We start from the raw sequence: 24,493 nt of genomic DNA on the forward strand, positions 1-24,493 counted from the left end.
GTCCTTTGTTGCTGAGGTTTCATGGCCAGCCACTGACGTGCACAGGGGACATTCCCATATCAGTGATGTTGGTTTCACAGAGAAGCTTTATTCATGTTGCCCCTTCTGTGTCCTAGGGTGGCTTCGGTGCTTTTAAACTCACAGAGCTCAGAGGAAATATGAGGACTTTTTTTTTCTTCATTTTTGCTCCACAAATCAAGTCACTAGCTATGTGTTGAACACTTGATTCCAGTGCCAATAACCCATTAATTGGAAAAGAAATAAATCTAGTGCATTGCAGTTACCATTTTTTTTAAATGAAAAAGAACAAAATCAAATAGAGTGCAAATGATCTGACTATATTACATATAGCAAAGTTAGTCTCGACTCATGAAATGTTTCAGTTATTTGTGTGTACATCTCTACAAAAGAACATGATTGTAAAAATTAATTTCTTAATGTAATAATTTCTTTTTAAAGTGCTGGGAATTAAATTCAGGGCCTCACACATGCTGGGCAAGTGCTCTACCACTGAGGTAGATAATTGAAAGTTACTTCTCTGAGCCTCTCCTTTTGTTAAATTAGCATGCCACACAAAGCTTCTTACAGATTGTGTAGCATTTCGTTAACCCTTTCTAAAAAGGTCTTTAAGACAGAATTATTTTATTTCACACCTTTACATTTGTTTCTGGGGCCTCTACAGGAAGTCGTCAAATAATCATTGCTGTCTCCCCAGTCTACACCACAGCCTGTGACATTGTAGGCATTTGAAAATGATCTGTTGAATGAATGTATGCTTTGTAAAACTATTGTTGGAGATTGTGCCCATTAAACTATCTAGAGTCTTAGGTCCCTTGTTATTATTATGTATACTTTCCTTCGTTAAATGGTGAAATCTATTTAAATATTTCTTTTTGTCACATGGCTGCCAGGAAGCTCAGGCCTATGTTTTTCTTTGTGACTAAGGTTTTCTGTCATAACTGGCTCTTCACTAATTCCTATATAAACAGCCCTTTAAAAAATCCGTGCTTTTTATGTTTAGCTGCTTCTAATCTTTTTCAGAAGTGGACGGGGTGGGCAGGGCAGCTGCATTGCACAATTTTGGAGGCACCACTGACATGGATTGAACCCTCTGGAGTGCTGTAGGCCCTGGCAATGAAGCTGTGCATAATACAACACTACCTTGGCCAAGTACTGTGTCATGGGTTAGTGGGAGGGGAAGAAGGGAGAGCAGTAGCTGAGAGTTGATGTGACCAGTGCTTTTTTTGGGGATGTGCACTAATTTGGCAATGACTTTTGCATTATGTTTTAAGAAGCAGCAGAAAAGCACAGTCTGACGGAACCTGGCAGGGTCCTAGGTGAGCTGGAGTACCAAGAATGTGCTGTTCCCCCAGGAGTTGATGAAAACTCTCAGACAAATGGCATAGCAGAAGACAGGCAATCCTTGTCATCAGCAGATAACCTGGTATGTGATCATCCTGTAGACACATTTCCATGTTTAGAAGATGAAAAATTAGATCTGTATCAAGAGTAAAATAAGCAAGCTTTGTGCAGTCCTTGTCTGATGGTGTCTGTAGTAGCATGTCAGAAAAGCTTTTTACTCGGACTTGTAAAAGCTTAAAATTTTTCTGTATTGAAAATTCAGTATTAGAAGTAACTCATCATTTTACTTACATTCTTCTAGACTTTTCTCCTTGCATATTTTTCCTGCCTAAATGGAATGTCACAATCTACATGTTGTGTTGTAACCTTTTCTGTGTTTTGTTTTCTTGAGGCACTGCGGATTGAATGTAGGGCCTTGTACATACTAAGCAAGTGCTCTACCTTTTGAGCTACATCCCCACTGTTTCTTTCTCTCTCTCTCTCTCTTTCTCCCCTCCGCCCCGCCTTGGTGCTGGGGATTGAATGCAGAGCCTCATCAATACTAAGCATGCATCCCCAGCTTGTAACCTGCTATAAACTTTATGAACATCCTTTCCAGTCCATAATGTTATGCTTTTAAGTAGTTTTATTCCCTTGAAAACTGTGTATTTATTCAAAACGGGAAGCAATGTGCACATCCCTCTAAGACCCCATTATGTGAGTCTTTTTAAGTTTCTCAACCTTTTTCTTTGCCCTCTTCACCCTCCAGAAACCTTTATATACTTTTTCTCCAGATGCAACTCATAAATTAGATACCTATATACTGTATGTATATGTGTGTGTAAGATTTTTTTCACACCTTCCAAGAACCACGTTTTGTTCTTTTTGGGTTATGTTATCCCCCTAAACCTAAATGCACTTACCAGGTTACACTTAAATCCTTACAAGGGGCTTGCTTCTAGTGTACTAGGCTGTGACTTGCTTTGTTCACTCACCACAGTTAATCATGGATAGCCTTCCATATCAGTACATAGAGCTCTAACTGAATTTTTTTTCTCCCAAAAGGCCGAGGAACAATGAATCTAACAAAAAAAGTTCATGTAAAATTCTATGCAGATAGCTAGGTGCTGAAACTTGGGAGGCTAAGATTGGGAAATAGAGGTCAAAGGCCAGGCCAGGCAAATAGTTCTGGAGACCCCATGTCCAAAATAACCACAGCAAAATGGGCTGGAGGTGTGGTCCAAGCAGTAGAGTGCCTGCTTTGCAAAAGCTAAGCCCTGAGTTCAAATCCCAGTCCTGCCCCTCCCCCCCCAAAATTTGTGGATTACCATAATCTATTTAACCAATTCTCTATTATATTTTTAGATTCTTTCAGTTGTACCATAGGACAGTTCATAAAATACCCTTGTAGATGATGTAGATGAATCTTAGTTACATCTCTGATTCTTTAAGGACAGATTCCTGCAAGTGGTATCACTAGGTCAGGAGTTGGAAGCTTTGGGAAGCTCAGAGGTAGAATACTTGCTTAACATGCACCAGGTACTGTGTTCTATCTCCAGTACTGAGGGAAAAAAGAGTAGTAAGCTTTAAGGTTTTAATTCTTACCAGCAAATTAATCTTCTGGGCAGGCACTGCTCAAATCCCTGCCCACCCTTAGCTGCCAACACCCTTCCTTGTCCATTCGTTCATTAAATAGGGCAGTAGCATTCATTTGCACTTTGCTGGCTTGACAGGAGGAAGATCCTGCCTTAATGATTAGAACTAGGGTTATTTAGGTTCACTTGTCCTCTGCACTTCTCAGTGAATTGCTTATTCTTTTTTTTTTTTTTTTTTGCCTGTTTTCCTTAAGAGCTTGTTTGGAGGTTCTAGCAGGGACATGTAGCTACTGATAAGCCCTTGACCGAAGAACGGTCCTCCTCTATCAGGGATGGTTGTCCTTTTCAACTGGGTGTGCAGCTTCGGGAGGGAGGAAGGGGACATCCACCTAGCCAGCCAGACCAGTAGAATCACCTCTGGCAATCATTGGGGTGACAGGTGTTGCAGCCAGATCGCCCTCACATCCCTTTGCATGTTTTCCTTAATGAATTCTAAGAACTTTTGTGTGTAAAAGATATTTATCCTTATTACATGCTAAGAATATTTACTTTTTCGTTTTGAATTTAGTTTACTTTTTTAGACAAAGAAGTTTATTTTGAAATTTGTACCATTGTTTCTCATTTATGCTGCAAATGGCATTCTTAGAAATACATTGTTTAAGCTGGGCATGGTGATACAGGCCTTGTAGCCCTGGCACTTGGGAGGCTGAGGCAGGAGGATCATGAGTTTGGGGCCAGCCTAGGCTATGGAGTGAGAGTCTGTCTCAAAACAAAAACAAAATGTTCTAATGACTTCCCCCAAAGCACCTATTTTATCATATTTTCCCCCCTCCCCATCTCTCACCTCCCTATTGAATAAATATAAGAATTTAAATTCCCATGAGATAGTCACATTTATTATTGTTGAAATCAGTTATCCTTTTTTGTCCCACTGGTTTTTCTTTTATTTGTTTCTGACCTCAGGAATCAGATGTGCAAGGACATCAAGTAGCCACTAGGTTCTCTCACATTCTGCAGAAGGATGCTTTCCTGGTGTTTCGCTCTCTGTGCAAGCTGTCCATGAAGCCCCTTGGGGAAGGACCCCCAGATCCAAAGTAAGTGCATGGCAGCTACTAGCATCTGCACCCAGTGATCCAGAAGCATGTTGTTCCCACAGGTCTAGTGCTGGTCCTTGTATTGGTGTGGGATGGTGTTGCAACTTTCCAGGCTTTTGCAGTCCCTCAGGTCCATTCCTATTGAGTGATCTACTAACCAGAATCTCACCCAATTTTTTTTCTCAGTTTATATGTTAAAAAACAATATTTAGAACATACGCCCTCTTTCTTACTGACTAATGGATGTAGTCTCCTGGTGGGAGCTGAGGAAGGGCTAGAGAGTGACTGCAAAGTCTGTTCCCTGACCCACTTGGAAGCCTCTGCTTCATGGCTAAAGGGTTGAGCCCTAAATTCAGTGTCAAGGTCAGACATTTCTCTGAAGTGAATAAGCTAGCCCAAGGTGTCAGTGCTGAGGAGGAAAGAAAACGGGCTTCAGAGCCAGAGAGAGCTGCATTCAGATCTCCACTCCTGGAATGAGAGTATGGCTCAAGTGGTAGAGCACTTGCTTAACAAGCACAAGTCCCTGAGTTCAAAACCCCAGTACTGCAAGCAAAAAAAAAAAAAAAAATCAGGCAGCAGGTCTTGGCTCCTACATTCAAGAGCATCTCCAAAGCTGTGTGAGTGATTGGACCTCATCCAGAAATGGAAAGATAGCAAATCCCCCTACAGGGTTGATGAAATGAATGAGATGGGTGTGCTCTGAGCACAGGGTTGTGCACTTCATTAAGAGTCACTGTAGTCACTGCTATTATTCATCATTAATAATTCCCAGCTCTTCTGTTGAGAATCCTGCCTGCATTGTGACATCATTAGGGAATAAATGATTCAAGAAAAATTTCTGTTTTACATTTCTTTTTTTTCCTTTTCGTGGCACTGGGGTTTGAACTCAGGGCCTCATACATGCTAGGCAGGCACTCTTACTGCTTGAGCCACTCCTCCAGCCCTTTGTTGTGATGAGTTTTTTTGAGATAGGGACTCGAGAACTATTTGCTTGGGCTTGCTTCAAACTGGATTCTTTCTGATAATTGCCTCTTGAGCAGCTAGTATTATAGGCCTGAGCTACTAGTGCCTGTATGCATTTCTTTATTTTTGCTTTTGTTTGGGAACGACAGGGTCTTGCTATGTAGCTCAGGCAGTCTTTTAATTCTGGATCCTCCTACCTCAGCTTCTCAATTTATGGGATTACAAGTGTGTTCCACCATGCCCAGCTAAAATTTTCCATTTCTTACCATCCCTGAACTAGGGTAGGTCGGGGAGGAGGGTTGTGAGGCTGCTGGCTAGAGTAGAGAGAGGGGCTGAGTTCTCCTCGTGACACGAATGATGTGAGGTAACTGACTCCATCAGTTTACCTGTGGAGCCAGCTCTCCAGACTCATTTGACCTTCACTTTGCTCCTGCAAAATGAGAAGAATAGGAGTTGGTCACTCTTGTTCTCAAAGGACCTGGGGTTTCAGGAGGGCCCATCTCAGGCTCACTGCCATCATTCTGCTGACATTTAGCTGCAGTTCTTAATTCTTAACTCTCTGGCCTTGGAAAAATCTGTTCATGATGGAGCAGGAAGGCCTTCTCCAGAACCATACTGTTTGGGTTTTTTTAAATTTGTTTTTTGTTGTTGGTTTATTTTGTGGACCTGGGGTTTGAACTCAGGGCCTTACACTTGCTAGGCAGACACTCTACCACTTGAACCATGCCCTCAGCCCAAGAAGCAGCATGTTGTTTTAGCTAGTCGTCTTGGTGCTCACCTGTAATTCTAGTACTCATCAGGCAGAGGCAGGAGGATGTCAAGTTTCAGGCCAGTGAGACCCTGTCTCTAAAAACAACAAAAAAAGTACTGTTTTTCATTTCATCTTCTAGCATCATTGGATTTTTTTTTCCACAGGTCCCACGAGCTGCGTTCCAAGGTGGTTTCCCTGCAGCTGCTCCTCTCCGTGTTGCAGAATGCTGGCCCAGTCTTCAGGACCCACGAGATGTTCATCAATGCAATCAAGCAATATCTCTGTGTGGCCTTATCCAAAAACGGTGTCTCCTCAGTGCCTGATGTCTTTGAGCTGTCTCTCGCCATTTTTCTTACTCTTCTTTCAAACTTTAAGATGCACTTGAAAATGCAGATAGAGGTACGGGTTCAAGTTAATTGTTTTACTTGGTGACATTCATACCAGATGAGAAAACTGCTGGTGGCACAGTCTCCAAAGCTATTGTTAACTCATCCTATTTGCAGGCATCCGGAGAGGGATTTTTGAATGAGTGAGGTGGTATCTCTGCATAAAAGTTCTGCCCCTAAATCTCGCACACCTTTCATTTTGGCTAAAGGCTTATGGTGTGTGTGTGTCTGTGTGTGTAGCCCCCCAAACACGTCTGAAAATTGTTTGAAATAATTTGAGTTAGCTGCCAGATTGAGAAACCATATTTTACATAACAATCTAATGTTCTGGTTTTTCTCAGCAATCACAGCACACATGGCTCCTGTACTGCATGTGGCAGCTCTGGATGCAAGCCCAGCAAAAGCTGCTCCCTGATAGGCCCCACCCTGCCCACTGACCTGACCAGGCCAGGGTCTAAAGCTCTTCAGCACCAAGTGTGCACCCCTGTTTTCCTGTTAACCAGGCTGCCTCATTTGTAGGACCTGCCTGGCCTGTAAAGACTTCAGAGTTTTTGAGTCCTAACTGAAACTTTTCATTGTTGTCCTTTTTTGTCTTCATATCATACAGGTCTTTTTTAAAGAGATTTTTCTGAACATTTTAGAAACATCCACGAGTTCTTTTGAGCACAGGTGGATGGTCATTCAGACCCTGACGAGGATCTGTGCAGGTATGTCAGCCTGGCGGTACTTGTCCATGGGACACACTTCTGACACTTTCATCTGCCAAGGCCATCTTAAGACCTTTAGCTCTTTACATGGAGTTTTAGTGAATGGTTGGAAAAATCCATTTCCTAAAAGGTTCATCCTCAGTAATGAGAAGCCACCTCACCTCCTTTTTCAGATGGCGACCAATACAGGCTAATTTGCTGGGGACTTGAGGTGTTAGCAGTGAAAATCCCATGTCCCAGAAACCCCCTAATCCTGGCAAAATCGGACACCTGGCTGCCATACGTGGAAACTGAGCACTGTTGATTAATCATGGGGCCCTTGACTTGGTGCTGTGATAAATTTGGATTGACCTTTCACCATGCCAGCCTGTTAGCCCCTTTGGATGAGGAGATTGAATTTGGAGAGATGGGATGAACTGCCTGAGGTTTCAGTCAGTGCAGAGTAGTGCCCCTCCTGCCCCAGCAGTACTCCTGACTTCCATTTTCTGCCTGAGGTGTGGCCACCTGAGTTGGGAGTTCACTGGAAAAATATTCTGGCAGAGAAATCTTGTTTAATAAAAGTTATATTTATCTTTGGCCTGAATTTCTAATACTTGTGTGTTTTTCCAAGATGCCCAGTGTGTTGTGGATATTTATGTCAACTATGACTGTGACTTAAATGCTGCTAACATCTTTGAACGCCTAGTGAATGATTTATCCAAAATTGCTCAGGGAAGAAGTGGACATGAGCTTGGAATGACCCCTCTGCAGGTGAGGACACTGAGGACATTCAGTCATATTAAACTCATGTCTCCCAGTAAGCATTTATAGAGTGCTGCCACATGCCAGCCTCCGTCCTCCTTTGGGGGCTGGGGGTGCTGATGTGAGCAGACACACACACACAGAGTTCTGCCATCCTCAAACCACAGTGAAACAGTAGCTTGTCAGCTGGTCAAAGTCCTGCTGGGGGGTGCTGTGACTCATAACGGAGTCATCAGTGTAGTCCCCTCATTCCTCCCCGAAGGTGACATTTGAGCAGAGACCCATGGAAAGCCAGTTCACTCTCGGTCACCTTCCAGGCTCCAGCACAGCCAAGGAGATTGCCTGCTATTGGGAGGCCAGAGGTCTGTGAGCCTCCTGGAATTGTGTAGAACATAGGTGTGTGGCATTCTCCCTGGAAGAAGGTCAAGTCCAAGTTTTCATTGGCATCCCAGAGGGATCTGTGCTGTCTGTGGTGTTGAGAGTCTAAAATGGTTTTGTTTTTTAAAGACAATTTCCAGTTTGTGTTCAATTTTTAATTTAAGAAATTCTACTTGTAGGGCTGGCAGAGTGGTCAAGTGGAAGAGCGCCTGCCTTGCAAGCTTCAGGCCCTGAGTTCAAACCCCAGAACTGCCAAAAAAAAAAAAAAAAAAAAACCCACAAACTGAACAAATTAAGAAATGCTATTTATAGGCCAGGCATTGATGGCACCAGCCTGTAATCCCAGCATTCAAGGAGGCCAAGTCTGAAGGATTCAGAGTTCAAGTCTGGGTTGCATAGTGAGGCCCTGTCTCAAAAACAAAAAGAAAGAAAAAGAATAAATTCTATTTAAAAAGTCTTTAAAAGGAATGCATTTTCCAGTACTTAGGAGATAAGTTCTATCCAGAAATGAAAGAGAAGTTTTTCTTTTAATGTGGATAATAAACATCTTTCAGATGTCCCAGGTGTTGTTCATTGTTTTTATTTTGGCAGCACTGGCATTTAAACTGTGGCCTTGAACTTGCTAGGCAGGCACTCCACCACTTGAAGCATGCCCTCAGCCCTTTTTGTTTTGTCTTTGCCCAGGCCAGCCTGAATGACCGCCATCTACCTATTTAGGCCTCCGCTGAACTGGGATGGCAAGTGTGTGCTGACATATGCAGCTTATTGATTGACATGGGGTCTCACTAATTTTTTTGCCCAGGCTGACCTCGAATTGTAAGTCTCCTGGTCTCTGCCTCTTGAGTAGCTGGGATTACAGTTGTGAGCCAGTAATGCATATGTCAGCTGTCACCTTTACCTTAGGTTTCATCCTTAATAGTAGCAAATGTCAGTGATTATTCGATATCCTCACAGGTTTCCCTCAGAGCCCCAAATGTGCCTGCTATTAATTTGTTTGTGAAATCTCTGCTGTGTCACTTTTGGCTTTTAGGAACTCAGTCTGAGGAAGAAAGGCCTGGAGTGCCTCGTGTCCATTCTCAAGTGCATGGTGGAATGGAGCAAGGACTTGTATGTGAATCCCAACCACCAGACCAGCCTTGGTGAGCGAGCTCTGCCCCTCTGCATTCAGAGTGGGCTGCTTAGGGCAGCTGCAAAGTGTTGTCTTAGAATTGAGCCAAGCATTTTAGTTTGCTAATATACCTACCATATTTTAAATGTCCTGCTTTTTAGTAGTCCATCTGGAATGTTGGGAAAATAGTGTGAAGTTATTATTCCAACTTTTTAATATCTCTCCTTCCCTCACTGGGTTGAAGCCTTACCTCTGATATACCATGTCTTCCTGTTCCTGTACATGGAAGCCTGTTCCCAAATTTTTCTATTCTTTTCTAGTGATTTGTCTGTTCTTGCACTTTTCACATTGTTTGAGTTGTATAATAAGCCTGGATACCTGGTAGGGCAAGTCCCTCTGTTCATTGTCCTTTAAGTGTCTTAACTGTTTTTGTGTTTTTACTCTTTCATGTGACTCTTAGAACTAACTTACCGGGTTCCATGCAAACTAAGTTTCTGGGTGATGCTAATTTGGGTATCTGAGTGATACTGGGGCAGGCTCACGAACCTCAGAGTACAGACTTGCTACCGTCAGAGATCTGGAACTGTGAAGCTAGAGCTTACTTGGCCACGTTTGTGTCCCATCTGCTTGTTTGGTCTCCTTTGCTTTTATATCACTGTAGGTCAGGAGAGGCTTACTGATCATGAAATGGGGGATGGAAAAGTCCTCGACATGGCGAGGCGGTGCAGCGTGACATCCATGGAGTCCACAGTGTCCTCAGGGACCCAGACGGCCATTCAGGATGACCCAGAGCAGTTTGAGGTCATCAAGCAGCAAAAGGAAATCATTGAACACGGCATCGAGCTGTGAGTGTGGCTGCCACTCATGTGGCATTTTAGGAGACTGACTCCTGTTGGGGAAGTGCCTGTGACAGAGGCCGGTACTGGTGCTCTGTTGAGGGAGGGAGCTTGGGAGCATGAAGAGGAGAGAGAACCTTAATGCCATTGGGTGGCTTTTAGGGCAGTTTTCCTTTTCTGGTGATAGAAATTAAGCCAGTTTAGAAAACACAGAAAAGTATAAACCTAGATGAAATCACCATTGGAAAATCTCAACACACAGAAAAATGGTTACCATGTTTGTTTTATCTATATATTTTTTTCTGAACCATTCATGATTTGTAGCCTTCATGATCCCTCAGCCACGTATCTTTAGAACACAGGACATTGTACATGTAACTATGACATCATTACAGTAACTGGTAGATCCTATTTGTTTCCTTCCAGTGTCTGATACACACCAGCGTGCACAGTCTTGTGTTCTATCTGGCCTAGCTTTAGAATGGTCAGCAAAGCCAACTCACTTTAAAGGTTGTAGTTTAACACTCGCTAATGAATGGAAATGGAAGCAGAGGACTCATTTACCTCTCTCCAGTGTATCCTGTTTCCCTGTAGAAGCTGAGTAATCCTCTTACAGGAGAGGATTCCTGCCTAAAGCATGCCAGCTTTCCTGATCTCTACCAGGACCTGGCTCAGTCCCTGGCCTCCCTCACTGACCACATTTCCTGCAAGACCCTTAAGTCACACCACATGTTTTTATTCCCTTAAACACCTCCAGTTCTTGAGGTGAGGGTGTCTCTCCTCCCCTTGGAATGCTCTTGGCTCCTTTTTGTCCCTCAAACTTGGGAAAATGTCTCTTCCTCAAAGCCCACTGGCTGAACAAGCCCAAGTCAGTCTCTGTCCCAGTCTGTATCTACATCTTTCGTGTCCCTGGCCAGTTTGTGCTCATGCATGAGTGCCACTGTAGTGCAGGGCTAGTAAAAAGTTGATTTTATACATAGTAGCTTGCTTTCCTTTAGCAGGAAATATAAAATAGCAGTATTTTTTCTCAAAGGAAATCCAAAAGTGGACAGTCTGAGGCTGTTATGGTGGATCTTGTGGACATAAGGAACTCAGTCTCCTTTTAGCTGTCTGCTTCACCACCTTAACATAATTTTCATCCTCAGAGTTGCCTCATGGTTTAGGATGACTACTGGAGCACTAGCCATCACATGTGCATTCTAGAGAAGAAGCAGGAGCAAAGACAAAAAGAGTACCTGCTACCTGAGTCAGCTTTGGTCAAGGATTCTTCCTAGCAGCCCCCACTTGACTCCTGCTTGTGTTCACTGGTTTGAACTTTGTTGTGTGGCTGTACTTCACTTAAGATTGGAGAAATGTAGCGTTTATTCCACGTGCTTGTGTACCCAACTAAACATAAAAGGTTCTGTAGTGTTGAAGCAGGGGAGAATGGAAATGGGTGGCACCCAGCAGACTGTGCTATCACTGGGTCAGAAACTGAAGGTGGAACTTGGAAAAGCTGCCAGGATAAAAGGGTCCTTGGCTTATGGATGATGGCTTGTTTTTTGTGTTCACTGTAATTGATCTCAAATATCAGGCTTTTTTCTGCTCCAGATTTTGAAGTGAGCCACCTTTGTTCCATCTCTTCTTGAAACAGCTTTAATAAGAAACCCAAGCGGGGGATCCAGTTTCTTCAGGAGCAGGGCATGCTAGGAGAGTCAGTGGAGGACATTGCACAGTTCCTGCACCAGGAGGAACGTCTTGATTCTGTAAGACCCAGGATCTGTTGGGTCCTTCTGAGCCCTCACCGGTCAGCACCTTGAGATTGGCTGACCCTGACTTCAGCCCATTGTCTGCCCCTTTATGGCAGCCTAGTTCATCCTGCTCTCCAGTGTTGCAAACGTTCTCCCATGAGATCAAAGCGGCCTCCTGGCTGGCATTTGTACGTCTGGTGAGCAGTATCAGCTAGAAGCACACCCCACTGCTAGAGACTGTTTTGTGACTGCAGCTCACCTCCCTCCTGAGCGTGTCCCATCATCTGCATTTTTAAGCCTCCTTAAAAATAACTCCTTGTCCTCCTCCCTGGAATGGATGGGGGTGGTTGCTTCCTTCCTGGTCTAGCCCTCTATGGGCATTCAGGGTCAGCGTGTTCTGACCCCATCCCTCCTTGGCTGGTGTCTTTGGTTGTGGGTTCCTCTTTGACAGCTTCTAGATGTGAGTACATGTTTCAGACCCAAGTAGGTGATTTTCTGGGAGACAGCGCAAGGTTTAATAAGGAGGTGATGTACGCCTATGTGGACCAACTGGACTTCTGTGAGAAGGAATTCGTCTCAGCCCTGAGGACGTTCCTGGAAGGTTTTCGCCTTCCTGGGGAAGCCCAGAAAATTGACCGGTTAATGGAGAAGTTTGCTGCAAGATACATAGAGTGTAACCAAGGGTGAGTGCTGGATTTAAGTCCCTCCCGCCTCATTTTTTCTGCCTACCTCAGAATCTGAAGCTTGATTTGGATGGGGTTTGGGTTTAATGTCTCTGAATCTAAAGTTTCTATTCACTGTGTGTCAGGTTCTATGCTAAGGAACTAACTCAAATAAGATGTTGCAGCAACCATGTTTGTGTTCCCACCATACAGACAAGGAGATTGAGGACCAGAGAGGTTAAGTAACTTGCTAAAGATCACAGAGCTAAAGTCCATGCTATTGACACTATAAGATAGCAGTTTTGTGGGTTGAGATGAGGCAGTTGAGCACCTCTTCCCTAATCAAGAGCAGTTCCCTGCCGGACATGGTAGTATAACCCAGCACTTGGGAGGCTGAGGCAGGAAGATCAAGAGTTCAAGTCCAGCTTCAGCTACATAGCAAGATCCTGTCTCAAAAAAACGAGGGCTTGGAGACATAGCTCAGTGGTAGAGAGCCTATTTAGCATGCACAAAGCCCTACATTCAATCCCCAGAATTAAAAAAAAAACAACTCCCTAATTTAATTAATGCATGGCATAGAACTCAAGGATTTTGGTTTCTCTTTGGTTATGGACTTATAAACAGATTGTAGAAATGGCTAAGTAACTTAAGAAGTCACTAAAGCACATGACTTTTATCTTGGGATTTTTTTGTTTTGTTTTGTCTTTGAGACAAGATTTCATTATGTAGCCCAGTCAGGCCTCGAACTCATGATCCTCTTGTCTCAGCCACCTCAGTGCTGAGATTACAGTACTGGCTTGGATTATTTTTTGATGGGTGGTTTCTGTTTTTGTAGTAGAAAATAGAAAAAGAACTAACTTATTAAGTACCTCCTGGGTGTCAAGCATGCAATAAGTTTTACATGCATTTCATTTAATCAGAGGTAAGTCTGGGATTAGTGTACCCATTTTATAGATGGGAAACTGAGCCTCTGAAAGATTGAGCAATCTGTCCAAAATTAGTCAGCTAGTAAGTAGTAGAGCCAGGATTGAACATGAATTTGTCTAATTCAAAAGTCATGTGTCTGTGATAACCATGTTCATTCCTTAGTAGCACCAAAATAAATAAAGTCATACTCTTCCACTGCACATGGAATTGTGGATGTCTGATTACACTGTGAACATGATGTTGAAGTTGTTCAGGGGAAACACTTTGATAACAATTTTGCCTCTCAGGTCAATTCCATTTTCGTATTAATTGATTTCAATCCTCCAGTGTATGGCCAGCTGTCCTCAGGAGATGGCCTGGTCCACAGGGTCAGCACCTGGTCATTTTAACCTAAGGAACATTACAATTTGCTGAGAAGATGTACTTAGATATTGCTAGCCTTTAGTGTTGTCTATGTGGACCTAGAGGCTTTGTTCTGTTTTCCATGGTCAGCGAATACTTAGCCCATTAACTCCCTTATTAGAATGCAGACCTTTCACTGTATTCCCAGAGATTTCTCCCTTTCCTGTTGGGCAGTTTGGATAGACTAGTATTCCACCTTCAGCTCACACTGAGACTGGGGTCTACAGGTTTTTGTCTTTCTCTTGCTGAAGGCAAAAATGTCAGACTGCACCAGCATATAGTTCAGAACAACATAAATATTTCCTTTGGCTGGGCGCCAGAGGCTCACATCTGTAATCCTAGCTACTTAGGAGTCAGAGATCAGGAGGATTGAGGGTTAAAGGCAGATTGGGCAAATAGTTCTCAAGACCCTATGTCGAAAGAACACATCACACAAAAAAAGGGCTGGTGAAGTGGCTCAAAGTGTAGGCCCTGAGTTCAAACCCCAGCTTGTCCCACCTGCCCCCAGCCCCCCACCCTCTGCCCAAAGTATTTTCTTTGTGTTTCTATGAACCATAAGTAACCAGTAACTCTACACAGCTGTTTCTGTCATCTCTGTCTGGTGCCACCACAATGCATGCACACAGCTAATGGATGCTCTTAGGTTGGGGCACAGGAGCACAGCATGCAAAGTTGGCCAGAGCAGGAGCATCACCAGGAGTGATGTCTTCTGCCATCTGTGCTCACTTGCCTCACCTAATCTTGGTCCAGGGTGTTCCTCAAGGGTCTTTTTAAGAAATGACCTTGAAACTGCTTTACTCAAAGAAGCCTAGGATCTGACCCACAAGCTTGGCCAGCCTGTTTGTACCCTGGGTCATTAATTCTCCTTCAGTGATGGTGGAAGTGTAAAAACTGTCCTGGCTGGGCATCACGTGAAAGGAACGGTGAGCCTGCTCTCAGTGATGCACGTCCTGTGGCATTGTTCTTCCACCCTCATGGCTGGGAATGTTCTTTACATCTGGAATCTTTTCTTGCAGGCAAACTCTGTTTGCTAGTGCTGATACTGCCTATGTCCTCGCATATTCCATCATTATGCTGACCACGGACTTGCACAGCCCTCAGGTAAAGTACACTTATGATTCATACAGTGTCCTAGCTACAAAAGTAGCCTTATTTGGACACTTCGATAGTTTTTAAATGACTTTATCATTTTTTTAAAATTTCAGGTAAAAAATAAAATGACAAAAGAACAGTATATTAAAATGAATCGGGGAATCAATGATAGCAAAGACCTACCAGAAGAATATCTCTCCAGCATCTACGAAGAGATAGAAGGCAAGAAAATTTCAATGAAAGAAACAAAGGAGCATTCGATTGCAACAAAATCCACTAAGCAGAGTAAGATCCAGTGCAAATTACTCCCATTAATTCTGACTTCTGAGTGGATCCACATGATGAAGTAGGCTGATGATAAATTTAAGTTGCATATCTAGAGATCTGTAGGGAACATGATTAATTACTTATGATTATGATAATTCTTTCAGAATATGTCTGTCTTTGTAGAGTTGTGGTTAGGAACAGAGAGAATTTAAAATAGGTAATCTAAGAGCTAAATCACCCCTAAAAATACTCCTTAAAACTTTGCTTTGATTTCAGTAGTGATTCTGCCAGTCTCTATTAGAATTCTGTTAACCCCCTATGAAGCTGTCAGTTTCTTTGCTTGAGAGGCAGAGGAGTGCAGTGGTTCGGAGCACCCGCTCTAGAGCCCCACAGCCTTGGATCAAGTCCCAGCGCTGCTTACTAGCTGTGGGACACTGGGAGAGTCACTTAACCTCTCTGCCTCATTTTCCCTGTGTGAAAAATGGTGATCCTATTTAACAGGCTCATTAGATAGTTGGGAGGATTTGTAAGTTGATGCTTGTGAACCTCTGAGGCAGTTCTGGGCATGTGGCAAACGCTGTGCTAGCTGCTGTTTCATTCTGTACAGGTGTGGCCAGTGAAAAGCAACGGCGGCTGCTGTACAACTTGGAGATGGAGCAAATGGCCAAAACAGCCAAAGCTCTGATGGAGGCCGTAAGCCATGCCAAAGCCCCGTTTACCAGTGCCACTCACTTGGACCACGTCCGGCCAATGTTCAAAGTGAGTCTTCTGAGAAGGTACTGCTAGTAGCTGAGCCTGACTCTGCACTTGGCCAGCAAGTTCCCAGTGGTAAAGAGATTGAGGAGAGAGGAAGGCCGGGTGCTTCTAAGGGAATCCTGCCTGCCTAGCTCTTGGTGATACTGAGGGCCTGCCAGCACCAGTCATGGACTTTGCTTGTCAGACTGTCTGGGTATGAATCTTGACTTTGCCACTTGGTAGCTGTGTGACCTTGGTCAGGTTACTCACCCTCTCTGTTCTTCATCTGTAAAATGTGGACAAATGTGGAATTGCTGTAAGAGCTTTCCCCAGAGCGAATGAATTATTCAAGCAAAAGATAAAAAGATAGGAGCCCAGACATGGTGGCACACTCCCATAATTCCAGCACTGGGAAGGCTGAGGCAAGAGGATCACAAGATTCAGGCCACCTGTCACATAGGGAGACACCTTCTCAAAACAACAATAACAAAATAGATAAAGGTACTGTCTTAGTGGGACATCTCACTGCAGTGGTCTCATGGTAGTTTATCAGATGAAATTGTGTAGAAGAAAAAGATAGTAACTGAAGCCTTTGCTTTAAAGATGTGTAGACAAGATACATGTTCTGTATACATAGCACATTTTGTTTCTCTAGGATGTTTTTATGGTAACTATCTGTATCCATTAGGTGATTATTTCTAGACCTCTGTGACCTTTTATTTCCAAGGAAAAGTAGTTTATATAATTTCAATAAACTTAAGTTCACAGAACCTAAATCACTTACAGGTTTTATTTTACATACTCACTTCTGATTGGTAGTGACTGATTGGTGTGCTGTGTAAGGAGGGAACAATTAGGGATGTCTGCCGTGGGCACAGGTAGATGTAAAGGTGACATACCAGACCATACTGCCTGTGAACATTTAGTAAATAGCACATTTAGTAATAGCTTTGACCATAGTTTGTGTGTAGAAGAGATTAAAGTCAAAATAGCAGTAAACTTTGTCCTGGCTCTTCTTATAACTGTGTGTCTTAAGTGAATGTTACTGAAACCTGCCTTCTTTGGTAGCTGGTGTGGACGCCATTGCTAGCAGCCTATAGCATTGGATTACAGAACTGTGATGACACTGAAGTGGCCTCCCTATGTTTGGAAGGCATCCGATGTGCAATCCGAATCGCCTGCATCTTTGGAATGCAGGTGAGTGTAAGTGAACAAGGCTCCAGAGACACCACTGGGTTGTGTTCTTTGAGATTTGCCAAAACTTAGAATCAGCTAGAGACTTCTAGTTAACCAAGAGCCTCAGCATACTCCTTCCTCATTCCCACTGAGAAGAAACCGATGGCTTGTGCATGCAACAGCCTCAATAGGGATGATGAGAGGTTGGGAGTAAAAAAACCTTTAATGGTGAGTAAGGTCCAAGCCATTTGACTAGATATGACGAAACTGCCTTTCTGTCCATTTGCCTGACTAGCTGTGTTAGTGCTGAGAATATCGTTTCCTGGCTAGTGGTGTACCTCAGGGATGAAAGGCATGATTAGCATGTCCAAGGCCTTGGCCCAGTCCTTCTAAAACTCATTTTTACTATAATTTCCCTTATTTCCCACCCTTCTCTGGGAAAACAAATAGTTGAATGCAAAATTAATATGTCTATAAAACTTTTTTGAATATTGAAAAATACAAGTAAATGAAGTACAGTTCTCATGTTATGAAATCAGGTCATTGTCCATCCCATCCGTTACTTTCTGAGTCTGTGAGAATTCACACACATTCATCTCAAAACCTCAGTCTCTGTCCCCATTCATCTTACAGTTAGGCATTTTCTCTTATACCAAGACCTCAGGCTCTGAAGTTATACAGCCATCCATGGTTTCACATTGGTCAGATGACATTGGCCCAGCTAACTTCCCTCCAAGACATTACTGTTTATTTCCTGATAGGTAAACTTGAGAGGATAGACCTCCCTTTAGGACTATTGTGAATGTTAGGATTTACTCTTTGATCTTGGCATTTAGCAGAGGGACTGGAGCACAGGATAAGGAAGTGTGTTGAATTGTTGGAAGGAGAGAGCTAGTTCTCAAGCATGTGGTGCCCAGGAAGCCCTGTGTGCACAGAAAGCCTGCCACATCCCTGTGGAGATGGCAGCTGCCCCACCGTGCACACAGAGAATTGACCTTGGTGTGGGTAGAAGCACAGTGTTCTCATGGTTTCAGCTGGAGCGAGATGCCTACGTTCAAGCCCTGGCACGCTTCTCCCTGCTCACAGCCAGCTCCAGCATCACAGAAATGAAGCAGAAGAACATCGACACGATAAAAACACTCATCACTGTGGCTCACACCGATGGCAACTACCTGGGGAACTCCTGGCACGAGGTGAGTTTTCTCAAGGACTCTAGACCTCTTTGTCAGTTCAGGTCTTTCTTGGTCTGTTCATTTCTCTTGAAGTTAAGCCTAGCTTTACTTCATGAATCCTAAAGTCAGTTATGAAGACAGAGTTAATGCCCTCTTTACCCTTAAGACAGAAAATCAATAAGTAAGTGGTAAAATGCCAAAAAGTACTTAAGTCTAAGGGAAAAAAGTTACTAGTTAATAGTTTAGAGGGATGTGATGAGGAGAGTCAGGTTATTCTCTGGGGAAGAGTAACCCAGATGTGTGTTCTGGAAACTGAAGGCGTGAGCCAGGGGAGAGAAGCATTCCAGCATAAGGAACAGTAAGTGCAAAGGCCCCGGGGTGGAGCCAGACATGGCAAGTTAGAGTAACAGAATGCAGGCCAGTGAGGCTGGTGTGTTGTGTGGGGGGAGGGTGGCTGGTTTAGATCACATGGATTAAGTGACATGGTGAGTAGAATCCCCTGCTCTGGTCAAGTACTTTTTCTCTTTATTGAGCACTCATTAAGTTTACACAGCATCTATATGGCATTACCCCATTGTGCCAACCTTTTTCTTGCTTATTGCTCTTTACTTTTTAAATAGAAAAAAAAATGTAGCGTACATTGTGCCTTCGAACCCACATTCAAAGGGCCACGTAGCCCCGACCCTTGCTCTCTTGGTGAGTTGTCCTCTAGAGAAGCCAGCACTCCAACTTCACTCCACTGTGAAAAGCCGCGTGGCCCTTGCTGGTGGAGTGGCTTAAGTGGTAGCATGCTTACCTAGCAAGTGCAAGGCTGAATTCAAATCTCAGTACCGGGGAAAAAAAAAAAAAATTACTTCAGGGCCCTTTTTCAATCGAAAGTGGGAATTCGTTTCTTCACGCCTTCTTTTCCTTAGATCTTGAAATGCATCAGCCAGCTGGAGCTCGCTCAGCTGATAGGAACTGGAGTGAAGACCCGCTACCTGTCTGGCTCTGGGCGTGAAAGAGAAGGGAGCCTGAAGAGCCACACATTGGCAGGAGAAGAGTTCATGGGCCTTGGCCTTGGTAAGATCCCAGACCCCACCATGACCAGCAGAGATTCTCAAGTTAAGAGGGATAAACCTTCTTGTCTTTTGTGCCAGATGACAAGGCAGTTATGATTCCAAGAGGACATGCCCTTTTGGCTCTTAATTGTGGTTAAACTGTGAAGTTGGGCTTTTGTTAAACAGTATTTTATTTATTTATTTATTTATTTTGGTGGGACTGGGGTTTGAACTCAGTGCCTCATGTTTGTAGAGCAGGCACTCTACCACTTGAGCCACGCCGCCAGTCTATTTTGCTCTGGTTATTTTGGAGATGGAGTCTTGGGAACTTCTTGCCTGGGCTGGCCTTCAAACCTCGATCCTCCAATTCTTGTCATCCCAAGTAGCTAGGGTTACAGGCTTGACTTAAGCAATATTCTTATGCACTTAAAGATACTTGTGGCTCTGCAGTAGGTCGGGAACCCTCTTCTGTTAGTGGTGGAGCAGGATGACAACAGTCAACAGGGTAAGCAAATGTGCCAGGCTACCCTCTGAGGACTTGGTTTGTACACTTTAACTCAATTCAATTCTTGAAACAATTCAACGATGGGGTGACAAGTACCCTCCCCATTCAATATTTGGGAAAACTAAGTGACTTGAGCAGGTTGACATGGCAAGGACGTAGCAGAGGCGGGATTCAAGCCTGGCCCCTCTGAATGCAGGGAGGAGGCTCCCAGGACCCACCTAGTGCTGGAATAGCAGAGTGTAGTGGAGGAGAGCCCAGGCTCTGGAAACTGGAGGCTGTGACAGTACCCACTGTTTAGGTGCTTGTGAGGGTGACTGGGTTGAAGCTCTGTAACACTCACCAAGCATCCAGCAAGTGGGAGCCATAGCAAGTGAAGGTGCTTCTAATTTGTTTTCCTGACTCTAGGCCTTCAACACTATAAAACACATAGGTCTGCAGAGCTGGGAGATGGTTGTACATATAGGACAGCTTATAATATGTATTTTTAAATGCCAAAACAAGTTTAATTTTATGCTATTAATAATGGGATTTTTTGTTTTGTTTTGCCCAAGGAACCATATGTTTAAGTTCCTTGTCTTGGCATGATGAGGCAAAGGATACTTTGTTCTAAACACTGAACCTTTTTTGACCCCCTGCCGACTGTGCATGGTGTTTCAGGTAATTTGGTGAGCGGGGGTGTGGATAAAAGACAGATGGCCAGCTTCCAGGAGTCAGTTGGTGAGACCAGCTCACAGAGTGTGGTTGTCGCTGTGGACAGGTAAGGATTTTACTCTCTAGTGAGGCTGGCCTGCCCCTTGGTTTGGAGTCCTCTGAGTAGTTATATGGCATGGTGATTCCTGATCTGTTTGAACTGTGGGTTGTGGACTCCGCATAGTTTAAATTGAGAAAAATTAAAGATGGCACGCATGATCCAACTTGTAATAGTTTCCACAGTCCTCTGAGTTTTCACCTTGATTTTCATTGTAAACACTTTTAGAATTATGACCTTAACATTGTGACAAGTTATGTCAAAACCAAGAATTTTGTTCCTGCTAATGTTTGTTTCCTTAGTGAAAATTACTTTTTAAAAAAACATTAAGAAGAACTTAGGAGTGAAAGTAAAGACTGGCCAAGTCTCCATTACTTTTTCTTCAAAACCTTTGAAGGGGGAGGTAGGAGGATATCCAGTTCTATGCCAGCCTGAGCTACGTAGTGTGACCCTATCTTAAATAAATAAATAAGCTTCATACTTCTTAGCATTTCCTTTTCTTCCCTTTTCCCACCCTCCTGCAACCAATAATCTACCTTATTTAGATTTCCCTGTTCTAGATTTTGTTGAATTATCTGTTTTCCCTTTTAATTCTTTTTCTTTTTTTGCTTCATCTATTTTAGGGCTTTGTTTTAGATGCATATATACTTATAATTGCTATACTTTTTTGTTGGACTCAACCTTTTATAACTATGAAGTCTTCTTGAGACATCTCACTATGTAGGCCAAGGCTAGCCTTGAACTCTGATCTTCCTTCCTCAGCCTCCTGAGTACTGAGATTACAGATGTGTAGTACAATGCCTGTCATAGTTGTCTGATGTCTTTAGTATCTTCAGCTCTTCCTCCATTATTACTGCTTTCTTTGAGTTAAATGTTTTCTAGTGCATCCATTTACTTCTTGTCATTTTAGGTTTGTTTTAGTAATAATTAGGGTTTATCTTCAGTATCTTTTAACATTCTTGTTAAAGTGAAGTAAAACCTTTTGGGAGGTATTTCTCTTTTTTTTGTGATACTACCTTAATTTTAGAGGTATAAAAATCTTGGCTCTAAGTTCTGTTTCCTCCCCTCATCTGTATTATCATGCACACTCTATCTGTATAAGCACATCCCCATCAAAAGACTTACAGTTGGGGCATTGCAGATTACGATTGTGCATTTTAATCAGATTAAAAATGATTTACAAACAAAAAATACTATTTTTTTTAAACCTCTTTTGCAGTACTGGGGATTGAACTTAGGGCCTCAGTAAGCAAACACTTTACCCTTTAGCTACATCCCCTTTCTCTTATTTTGTGTCTGAGTAGGGTCTTGCTACCTTCCCTTGAGCTAGCCTTGAACTTGGGATCTTCCTGCCTTCACCTCTCAAGTAGCTGGGATTCTAGGCCTGAGCTACCACATCCGGTTATCCTTTTTCATGTGATCTCTTGTGTTTTCCTGTGGATTAACTTTACCAGTGTCCTTTATTTCTTCATTAGTTTTGAGTTGCTCTCTAGATTCCTTTCATCTCACCCTGAAGGACTTCCTTTGTGTTTCTTAACAGGGCAAATGTGCTACTGACAAGTTATCTCAAGGGTCTTTTTGTTTTCGGGGGGTTTTGGAGGCAAGATCTCACTGTGTAGCCCAGGCTGGCATCAAACTCATGACTCTCCTGCCTCAGCCCCCCAAGTTCCTGGCATTGCAGGTATGCACAGATATACCTGGCTTCTCCTTCATCTTCGAAGTGTAGTTTGCTGTGGATAGACTTCTTGGTTGACGGTCTTTTTCTTTTGGCACCTTGATGGCTTCCCACTGCCTTTGGCTGTGGTTTCTGGTGAGGATCTGGTTCATCTTACTGAGGGACTTACTCTGCCTCACTACCATCGGCGTTCTCTCATTGGCTTCAGCAGCTCGAGTGGCAATATGTTGGCGTGGCTGTCTTTGAGTTTGTCCTAGTTGAAATTTAGCTTCTTGGATATAGAGATTGTTTTTCATCAGTTTGGGGAGTTTTCAGCCATCATTTCTTCAAACTTTTCTCAACCCCTTCCTTTCCTCTTCTGGGACTGCTGTTATGTGCTATATGTTGGTATGTTTGAAGGGGTCCCTACAGACCTCTGAGGCTCTACTCGGTTTTCAAAAATTCTTTTTATCTTTCCCTTTGTTTTGTTTTTCTGAGACAAGGACTCACTATGTAGCCAGGCTGGCCTTGAACTTAACAATTGTTCTGCCACAGCCTCATTAGTACTGGGATTACAGGCCTGCACCACCATACCTAGCTCTTTTTTATTTTTGTTTATTTTATTTCATCACATTTGACAATTTCTTTTGACTTATCCTCAAGCTTGCTGATTCTTTTTCCTTCTTGCCAGTTCAAAACTACTATTTATCCTAATGAATTTTTTATCTTAGCTTTGTAATTTATACTCCATAATGTCATTATTTTTGTCTATTTATTCTATTTGGTAAGACTGTCCTAATTTTTTTTCTTTAGTTAGTTAGATCTAATTTCATTTAGTTCCTTAAACATACTGAAAACTAGCTTAAAAACTTTGTCTAGAAAATTCAGCATCTGGGGGCATGGCTCAAGGAACATAACTTCTGCCTAGCAAGCACAAGCCTTCAGTTCAAATCCCAGTACTGCCAAAAATAAAAGAAAGAGGGAAAGGGAGGAGTGGGGAGGAGGGGGGAGGGAGGGAGGGATGGAAGGAAAAGAGAAGAGAAGAAAAAGGAAAATCCAACATCCCTCTTCAGGGTGTCTTTGTTGACTGTTTCTCCTCTTGTAGATTGTCATCTCTTTTCTTTTTTTGCATGCCTTATATTTTGTGCTATTGTTGAAAACTGGGCATTTAAAATAATATGTCATGGCAGTTTTGAATATCAGATTCCGTGTCCCCACCCAGGTTTGTTGTCATCACTGCTGTTCATTTGGTGGCTTTCCTGAACTGATACGTTAAATCCTCATCCTCTTTGATATGGCCCCTGAAGTTTCTGCTGGGTGGGCTTCCAGGGGTCCGACTTCCTTCATTGCTGTGGCCCTTTGTTAGGCCTCTCAGCCTTTGCTTGCTGAGGGGTCTGTGCACATGTGGGAGACCTCCTTCAACACTCAGGCAGGCAGTTTCCAGTGCTGCCTCTGCCTTTGCCTCTTGTGTGTGTCAGCCGGAGATGAGAGCTCATCCTCTGCTGCCGGTCTTTGCTGTGTGCAAAGCCTACACATGTGCTAGTCCACTCGGCTCCCAGTCTCCCATGGACACCTCATCCCAGGCTCTCCTTTCAACTTTTTGGTCAGCTGCTTGTTTTTCCCAACTGTGATTGCTGCCTCCTGCAGCTGTAGTGTCAAACAGCCACTTGCTACTTCTGGTTTTGATAAAAGCTCCTGGGAGAAAGGCTGGTTGCCCTGAGTGAGAACTCAGAACAGATAGGTCAGTTCTCTGAGAATGGTGCTTTTTGGGAACTTCAGGACTGTTCTATCCCTCTTCTGGCCACTAGGTTGCTGATTTCACAGTTACCACATTGTTTGTTTATTTGTGACAGGGTCTTTATGCAGCCCATGCTGGCCTTGAATTCTCAATCCTACTGCCTCCCCCCCAGAGTGCTGGGATTATGGATGTGTACCACCATGCTAGGCTTCACAGTTAGGGTTATTGTAATGCTGTTGATTTCAGGCATCTTGTGGAGCTGGGGAGGTAGTAATGGAAATAGCCAAATTAAAGCAGCACTCTGCTCACTATTTATTTATTTTGGTGGTACCAGGGTTTGACCTCAGGACCTTGTGCTTGCTAGGCACATGTACCACTTGAGCCATACCTTCCACACTTTTTGCTTCATTTTGTTTTTAGATACAGCCTTGAGTTTTTGCCCAGGGCTGGCTTCGGACTGGGATCCTCCTACTTATGCCTCTCAGTAGCTGGGGTCATAGACTTGTACTAGCACGCCCAGCTTTCATTGTTTATTTTGACAAAGATGCCAGACCTAAAGCATTGCCTTCTCTGCCTTTTCTGAGTATTTGAGAAACTTTAGCTTCCAGATCTAACTTTTATTTTATTATGTCTGCAATTGTCTCCCTAGAATCTTTACTGGCTCCACCAGACTGGACGGAAATGCAATAGGTATGTATTTCACACACCTGTGACGACCACAGGAGCCTCACGTTGTGACTGCCTG

At 43.4% G+C, this 24,493-nt stretch overlaps 1 protein-coding gene across 4 annotated transcripts in view; it reads left to right on the forward strand.

Annotated features, from left to right (window-relative positions):
* Arfgef2 (ARF guanine nucleotide exchange factor 2) overlaps positions 1-24,493 on the forward strand; it is an 83,483-nt gene that overhangs the window by 29,704 nt on the left and 29,286 nt on the right. For 2 of the 4 annotated variants that reach the window (XR_002212805.2, XM_020169944.2), the window contains exons 8-24: positions 1,293-1,444; positions 3,900-4,030; positions 5,909-6,143; positions 6,738-6,837; positions 7,448-7,587; positions 8,987-9,095; positions 9,726-9,909; positions 11,534-11,645; positions 12,108-12,313; positions 14,638-14,722; positions 14,827-14,998; positions 15,588-15,739; positions 16,784-16,912; positions 17,926-18,084; positions 18,978-19,125; positions 20,266-20,365; positions 24,398-24,438. Coding sequence is in view for 3 of the 4 variants with exons in the window: in XM_020169944.2 (XP_020025533.1) it covers positions 1,293-1,444; positions 3,900-4,030; positions 5,909-6,143; positions 6,738-6,837; positions 7,448-7,587; positions 8,987-9,095; positions 9,726-9,909; positions 11,534-11,645; positions 12,108-12,313; positions 14,638-14,722; positions 14,827-14,998; positions 15,588-15,739; positions 16,784-16,912; positions 17,926-18,084; positions 18,978-19,125; positions 20,266-20,365; positions 24,398-24,438 (2,355 nt within the window). In the remaining variant the exon portion in view is untranslated. The remainder of the gene's footprint in view (positions 1-1,292; positions 1,445-3,899; positions 4,031-5,908; positions 6,144-6,737; positions 6,838-7,447; positions 7,588-8,986; positions 9,096-9,725; positions 9,910-11,533; positions 11,646-12,107; positions 12,314-14,637; positions 14,723-14,826; positions 14,999-15,587; positions 15,740-16,783; positions 16,913-17,925; positions 18,085-18,977; positions 19,126-20,265; positions 20,366-24,397; positions 24,439-24,493) is intronic. The other 2 variants (XM_074074952.1, XM_074074953.1) reach the window with 2 other exon arrangements.

This window comes from Castor canadensis, chromosome 5 (genome assembly GCF_047511655.1).
Source record: "Castor canadensis chromosome 5, mCasCan1.hap1v2, whole genome shotgun sequence".
NCBI lineage: Eukaryota > Metazoa > Chordata > Mammalia > Rodentia > Castoridae > Castor > Castor canadensis.